Genomic DNA, 7,679 nt, shown 5'->3' with positions numbered 1-7,679 from the left:
TCAAGCATTTTTCTTTAGCTTTTTTTTTTCCACCAAATTACACATCATTTCATATGGTAGTTGGGAAGTATTTTCAATTTGACTGAAAGCGTTTTCGGTTAAATTGTTTTTGAATTTCAAAAACTAAGTGTTTTTTTTTTCAGGAGTCACTTGTATTTTTACTATAAATTGATTTTAAAAACATTTTCATAAAAAATGTTTCAATGCCCCTACTGCTATCGATTTATAAAACAAAATTTAAGAACAAACAATATAATTAAACACCTATTATTTTCTAAATTAATTCATCATCAATTGCATCTTTCTAATTGGACTATTGATTTTATATTTCTGCTTAAGAAGTTTGAGAATTTTTCAAAAATAAATCAGAAAACCCAAGAAATTGAGTAAATAAATTCACCCACAATTTCTCCTAATTTTCAGGTCGTTTGAAAAGTGTTTTTCAATGATTAGAATCACTTTTAAATAAAATAGTTTTGGATTTTAAAAGTTAACTAAATTCTTTTTAAAAATTAACTTAAATTTGTATTAAAAATTAATTTCAAAATATTTTATCTAAAAGCAATTTCTGCCTTTAAAAGCATTTTCGAAACCAGCCATCAATTTATTTTTAAATTTATGTTGGGCTATTGATAAAGATTAGCCCATACTCACAGGGTGGGACCAGAACAAAATAACAAACACCAACGACACATATCTGGCCCAAACAATACCCACCAAAAATCACCAACGCTACGTACACAGACACGGCAGCCAACCTGCCACCGCATCACCAGTTTACCCCACCGTTACGACCAAAACATCCTCAAATTCCCAAAATGCCACTCACTCACCCGCCAATTTAACCCAACAAAAGCGATGGCACCCACGTGGATTATACACAATCCAAGCCCACCTTCCTGAGCCGAACCTTCCCTCCAAAAATTCCAGAACCCTCCTGAACCACCTAAGCTTTCCACCGCCTCCCCTTTACATTCTTCTCCATTTCTCTCGAATAATCTTTCAATTCACTATAAATTGATGAACCCCTACTTCTTTTCCTAATCCAATTTCAGATTTGATCAGAAAAAATCTTAGAAAGCTTTCAAATTCTCAGAAATCTTTTACGTTTGTCCAAATTTTGTCTGTAAATTTCGAGCTCTGTTTTATAAGCGGTCTGTTTGTTTAAGCAGTTTCAATGGCGGCCAAGACCGAAGGAAAGGCTATCGGCATCGACCTCGGCACAACTTACAGCTGCGTTGGGGTCTGGCAGAACGACCGAGTCGAGATCATCGCCAATGATCAGGGCAACCGGACAACCCCGTCCTACGTGGCGTTCACCGACACCGAGCGGCTTATCGGTGACGCTGCGAAGAACCAAGTGGCGATGAACCCGCATAACACAGTATTTGACGCGAAACGGCTCATCGGGAGGAAGTTCTCCGACGCGTCGGTGCAGAGCGACATGAAGCTCTGGCCTTTTAAGGTTATTCCGGGCCCCGGAGACAAGCCCTTGATCGTCGTGAACTATAAGGGAGAGGAGAAGAAGTTCTCGGCGGAGGAGATTTCGTCGATGGTGCTGACGAAGATGAGGGAGATCGCGGAGGCGTATCTGGGTCAGACGGTGAAGAACGCTGTCGTGACTGTCCCTGCCTACTTCAACGACTCTCAGCGGCAGGCCACCAAGGACGCTGGTGCGATTTCCGGGCTCAACGTCATGCGGATCATCAACGAGCCGACTGCCGCCGCCATCGCCTACGGGCTTGATAAGAAGGCGTCCAGAAAGGGGGAGCAGAACGTCCTGATTTTCGACCTTGGCGGAGGGACTTTCGATGTCTCGCTTCTGACGATCGAGGAGGGGATTTTCGAGGTGAAGGCCACCGCCGGAGACACCCATCTGGGTGGAGAGGACTTCGACAATAGGATGGTGAATCACTTCGTGTCGGAGTTCCGGCGGAAGCATAAGAAGGATATTAGCGGAAACGCCAGGGCGTTGCGGCGGCTGAGGACGGCGTGCGAGCGGGCGAAGAGGACTCTGTCTTCCACTTCCCAGACGACAATCGAAATTGATTCTCTGTACGAAGGGATCGACTTCTACGCGACGATTACCCGGGCGAGGTTCGAGGAAATGAACATGGATTTGTTCAGGAAGTGTATGGAGCCGGTAGAGAAATGTTTGAGGGACGCGAAGATCGACAAGTCGCTGGTTCATGAAGTTGTTCTCGTCGGCGGGTCGACGAGGATCCCGAAAGTCCAGCAGCTTTTGCAGGATTTTTTTAACGGGAAGGAGCTCTGTAAGAGTATAAACCCCGATGAGGCTGTCGCTTACGGCGCGGCGGTACAAGCGGCGATTTTGAGCGGCGATGGGGATGAGAAAGTGCAGGACTTGCTGCTGCTCGATGTCACGCCACTCAGTCTCGGGCTGGAGACTGCCGGCGGTGTTATGACGGTGCTGATTCCGAGGAACACGACTATTCCGACGAAGAAAGAGCAGATCTTCTCGACTTACTCGGATAATCAGCCGGGAGTTTTGATTCAGGTTTATGAAGGAGAGCGGGCGAGGACGAAGGATAATAATCTGTTGGGGAAATTCGAGCTCACCGGAATCCCTCCTGCTCCCAGGGGCGTGCCTCAGATCAATGTGTGTTTCGACATTGATGCGAATGGGATCTTGAACGTGTCGGCGGAGGACAAGACGGCGGGGGTGAAGAATAAAATCACGATTACGAATGACAAGGGGCGGCTGAGCAAGGAGGAGATAGAGAAGATGGTACAGGATGCGGAGAAGTACAGGGCGGAAGACGAGGAGGTGAAGAAGAAGGTGGAGGCAAAGAATGCGTTGGAGAATTATGCGTACAACATGAGGAACACCGTGAGGGATGATAAATTTGCCGGGAAATTGGACCCGGCGGACAAGGAGAAGATCGAGAAGGCGGTGGACGACGCGATTAATTGGCTGGAGGGGAACCAGTTGGCAGAAGTTGATGAGTTGGAGGACAAGTTGAAGGAGCTGGAAGGGCTGTGCAATCCTATTATTGCAAAGATGTACCAGGGTGCCGGCGGCGCTGGAGGTGGCATGCCGATGGGTGATGACATGCCTGGTGGCGCTTCCACTGGCTCTGCCAGTGGACCCGGCCCCAAGATTGAGGAGGTTGATTGAGTTATTTGAAGTTGGAATGGGGTTTGGGGTGCTCTGTTTTTGTTTGTGTGTTTAATGTTATGTTATTCGAGTTCATAGCTTGTAGACATGTTTTTGGTTTTAGTTGTTTTTATACTAAAACCTCTGTTAAATAGTATGTTTATGTGAATTCAATAAGAAGTCAGCAATTTACTTTTGTTAGATTCTCACCAATATTTGCGTTATTTAAGTCGACATTCTCGCTTTTGCTTCATCTATCGCTGCTCGAGCGGGTGCTTCTCTTTAATCGGAATGTTTTCTTACCGTAGTATTTTTACTTCTCACAACTTTGGTAGATTGCTTAGTTCCATTCATCTTCAGCGCAAGGACATTCGATCAGTACGCACTTTTTCAAGGGTGACTGCTTCTAGACAAACCCCCAGAGGGAGATAAGACGTTCTATCCGCTTAAGTGATCATTTATCAACGCACACTTAGATTTATATAATTTTGGTGACATGTCTATACTTGATGATTAATTGATAGATTTATCAGTTATTTTTTTCCAAAGTAAGGTATTTTGCAACAAAAGAGTAGGACTGATAGAATCGAAAGAGTATTTTTGTTAGCTTCGTGCCACAAATTCAAGATAACAAAACAAATCTGAGTTAGATGTATCACATTTGTGATTGATGTTGCAATTTGATTTATGTAATAGTGGCTTTTTTATTTATAACCTTAGATTTTTCAACTGTAGCGGAGTCTGGTTTCGTATTTTGATTCCGATTATGGGTAGCAAACACGCCATCATGGTAGAAACTCGAAGTCTCGAACAAACTCTGGGTCTGGGTCTTATTGTAGGAGTAATAGGCCCAAACAATTGTGGCCCAATAAGGTCCAAGGCCCACGGAGTCCACTCTGATTCACTCGTCTTCAACCAAACATAGGATTATGGATAAGGAGAAGAAAAATCTCAGTGCAGCACACGAGCTGTAGTTGCTTTTTGACTGATTGGATTAGCCATGGCTGGGATCACCACCAGCTTCGCATCGCAGCCCATGCTGTCATCCCGAACCACCACTTCCAAAACGACGCCGTCTCCGCTCTCACTTTCCTCCGCCGACTCCAAACACTTCGGCGGCCTCCTCCGTTTCAACAGCTCCTGTTTCATAAATTCAAGCTCTTTCAGCTCCTTCTCATCCACCAGCAGCCGAATCACCGCCCGTTTCGGCGCCGGGCCCCGATACAACAACTCCAGCAATGACTCCCGGCGCTCACGGAAAGGCGACTCCTCCGACGAGGACGAGGCCCTCGATATCTCCAGTGTCAAGTTAATCAATTTATTAAGTGCTTAATGTGCGTTTTTATGTTTTTGTGATCACGTTAATCAAAATCGAATTTTGAGGTGGTTCCTTGTTGGATGTTTTTGAAACAGGTCGGATACTGTGCGGCTAATCGACGCCAAGCAGAACATGGTTTGTGTTTTTGTTTTGTTAATTTTCGCTAATATTATGGTCGAAATGTGCTCTTTTCGGTTGTGGATGAATTGTGGGATCGTTTGTTGTTCTGCGTAGGTTGGAGTGGTGAGTAAAAGTGAGGCTATTCGGCTCGCTGACGAAGCTGAACTCGATTTGGTATGCATTTTGCCACTAATTTTGGTTTTGTTTTACATACAATTTAAGATTATATGTATATGTGTATGTATATGTATATACATACTAGCAGAACTTCATAAGGGGGACTCCGCTCCTCCGTTCATGGAGCGGAATAGGTTAGTGCCCTCGCATTAACTGCTTCGTGACCATGTTTTGGCCACATTGTGGGGCAAAAACACTGAACTTGAAAACATTGTCAAGAAACAGTTTATATGAGGACACTATCCCATAACTCTCTCTCTTAAGAAAGGGCTCCTATATATATATATATATACTTATCTTAAATTTGTGTGCATATACATACCGCACATAATATTATACGGCATGTGTAGGGAGATTAGTGTAGGAGAAAATCAGTTCCAGAAAGCTCATCTGCCAACGGTGAATCCAACCTTCACCTATACAGTGCATGCATTGGAACATGTTGGCTGCCATTGGTGGTGCCAATGAACTTGGTTCCATTCAGTTTATTGTTTTGAAACGATGTGTTTTGAATTAGTGGCAGCGAAGCACCTGCATTTAGTGTATCATGCTGTATGAAATCTCGTTTCTTTGAGAATCAATCATTATTTTTTAGTTTCTGATGTTAGGAGAATGCTTTTATGACATGGTTTGAAGACTAATATCTTCTGCATTGTTGCAGGTAATATTATCTGCAGAGGCCGATCCTCCAGTTCTCAGGATAATGGATTACAAGTATGTATTTTATACGATGTTAGAAGAGTTCACAATTCTCTTCGTTTTTCTGGTTCCCGTTTCTTATTTGCGATAAATGCTCAAACTTTACAAATACATCCCCTCATAGTTTATGTTAGTTTATTGAAGTAATTAATCATAGATAGCAAGAGGTTTAATTTCATATTCGGTAGCTTAGGATGACATTGTTAAATGCTTTGTGCATTAATGACAAACTGTGGTAGCACATTGACCAGTATGTTGAGTTTTAATGAAAAATTGGGATGTCGGTGTTTTTACCTATATATCCTGTTTTATACATATGTATGTACAGAAACCTATCGCCCTAAATATTATGTACTTTTTTTCTTGAATCCTATAACAAGTAGATCTAATTACCTGTACCTTTTCTCATTGTCAGTAAATATAGGTACGAACAGCAAAAGAAGAAAAGAGACCAGCAGAAGAAAAGTGCAGGTGAGTGTTTTCTGTCTTGACTCCGCTGGCTTTCCCTCATGCATAATTCTTTGATTTGAGGAAAGACACCGAACTGATCAGTCTTTTCTTGAATGCTAGCGAGCCGCATGGATTTGAAGGAGCTCAAAATGGGGTAAAACACTAATCTTCCCTTGTTTATTTGCATTTAGTCTTATTTCAAATCCCTATTATTAACGTGTTTGTTTGACATATAAGTTAATTAATGCCTGAATTGCATAGATTAGATGCTTATGAAAAAAATGTTCGATATACTCAGATAGATAGCTGCCAAAAAATTTTATATGCATAATTTTTTTTACCATTGTCATTGTGTTTACAGTTACAACATTGACCAACATGATTACGCTGTGCGTTTGAGAGCTGCCCAGAAGTTTTTGAAAGATGGTGATAAGGTTTGCTTACATTTCTCATTGCTGTCAGAGTTTGCCTTCGTATATTGTTCTTATGTTTTTCTGTATTGAGAGCTGCTACCAATTTTTGCAGGTCAAGGTTATAGTCAACTTGAAAGGCCGTGAAAAATGGTTCCGTAATATTGCTGTTGAGCTTATCCAAAAATTCCAGAGTGATGTCGGGGAGGTACTAATGTGTATTTGCACTTAGAATCATAAACAGAGTTACACGAATCCACCACCTGAAATTGTTGCCTGAGTTTAAGTCTATCTTCTTTATGTCTTGATTCACAAATGAATCCAAAGTTCTTGTTTTTCAAATTTCTGAAATGCTTCAGATTGGTCAGATTGATCTAAAAAATAAACTGCTTGCAGTCTGCACCCCGTTTAAGTTCTGGTTATTTTCATTAGGGTTATTCGGCTGCTCATGTTTTTGATCTTCAATTGTATGATTGTTTATGTGGGTTGCAGCTTGCAACAGAAGAATCTAGACACTTCACCGAAAAGATGATGACTATGGTTTTAGTTCCCAACAAGGCTGTTCTGCAGAAACCTCAAGAACCGCCAAAGAAAAAAGAAAGCCCGGCCGCGAATGAAATATCAGCTGGTGTCTGAGTGGACTCCAAGTTTCAACCGCAGGTTTTATATATAGGTAAATCATTTGTATTTTCATTTTGTTTTTTCAACTACGTTGGGAATCTCTGAGGTTGTGTACAGCACTAGTGTAATATGATTGTACGAGAAGAACACATGTAGATTAGATTTTAATATCAATCAAGAAACTAGCAGAATTTCTTACAACGTACTCTTAATGTCAATTAAGAAACATTTCCGGTCCACAGATGAACATTGTATTTTGGTCAGGACCCAAACAGTCCCACAAAAGCAACTCATCTTGTGTGGACGTCTGATCAAACAATGTTGTAACTGTGTTTGATATAAATTCTCGTATTTCTAGTTGTTTTCTCGGTAGGAGGAAACGAATATGGCCAAAGGAAAGTGTAGGCGATTGCAATGCATCATCAAATAGTCTTAATCGCTTATTTGGCCTGGTGCTGGATGGTTGCTGCTGAAGCAGACGGAGTGGTCAAACCTGGTTACGCCTGCGTTATTCAACGAAGAAAACCTGGTTACGCCTGGGATCGGGTCATGTTCTGGTAAGCTGTAATGTATTTTGCTGGTCGATTTTATATAGAAAATTCGGGTATTTTGCTGATTTCTGTGTGTGTGAGATGGGGAGGCTTCAACTCACCTACCTAACTGATTCAAAAGTTGGCTTAGAACCCAAGTATTCTCTGGATCTCCCATATTTTTTTTTTCTTATATATTTCCTGGGTAAGTTGGGCAACTGCCACAGTATTTTAAA

General features: G+C 41.9%; 2 protein-coding genes across 3 annotated transcripts; both read left to right on the top strand.

Moving 5' to 3' along the window:
* Positions 1-1,006: 1,006 nt before the first annotated feature.
* Positions 1,007-3,319, top strand: LOC126591920 (heat shock 70 kDa protein). The gene has a single exon (XM_050257633.1). The coding sequence runs from the start codon at positions 1,178-1,180 to the stop codon at positions 3,137-3,139; it is 1,962 nt and encodes a 653-aa protein (XP_050113590.1). The 5' UTR covers positions 1,007-1,177; the 3' UTR covers positions 3,140-3,319.
* A 728-nt stretch (positions 3,320-4,047) lies between these two features.
* Positions 4,048-7,679, top strand: LOC126591960 (translation initiation factor IF3-2, chloroplastic). 2 transcript variants are annotated; one of them, XM_050257708.1, is made up of 10 exons: positions 4,048-4,426; positions 4,532-4,571; positions 4,671-4,730; positions 5,395-5,447; positions 5,848-5,903; positions 6,003-6,036; positions 6,244-6,316; positions 6,408-6,500; positions 6,785-6,965; positions 7,272-7,679. In XM_050257708.1, exons 1-9 carry the CDS (start codon positions 4,119-4,121, stop codon positions 6,926-6,928), a joined length of 861 nt encoding a protein of 286 aa, XP_050113665.1. In that variant the 5' UTR covers positions 4,048-4,118; the 3' UTR covers positions 6,929-6,965; positions 7,272-7,679. The 2 variants fall into 2 exon arrangements, with proteins under 2 accessions (XP_050113665.1, XP_050113656.1); XM_050257699.1 differs by lacking the exon at positions 7,272-7,679 and having other exon boundaries at positions 6,785-7,114.

The sequence above is a fragment of the Malus sylvestris genome, chromosome 2, assembly GCF_916048215.2.
Source record: "Malus sylvestris chromosome 2, drMalSylv7.2, whole genome shotgun sequence".
In the NCBI taxonomy this organism is placed as follows: domain Eukaryota; kingdom Viridiplantae; phylum Streptophyta; class Magnoliopsida; order Rosales; family Rosaceae; genus Malus; species Malus sylvestris.
Note: the sequence above shows the minus strand (reverse complement) of the source record. Positions and strands in the feature narration are given on the sequence as shown.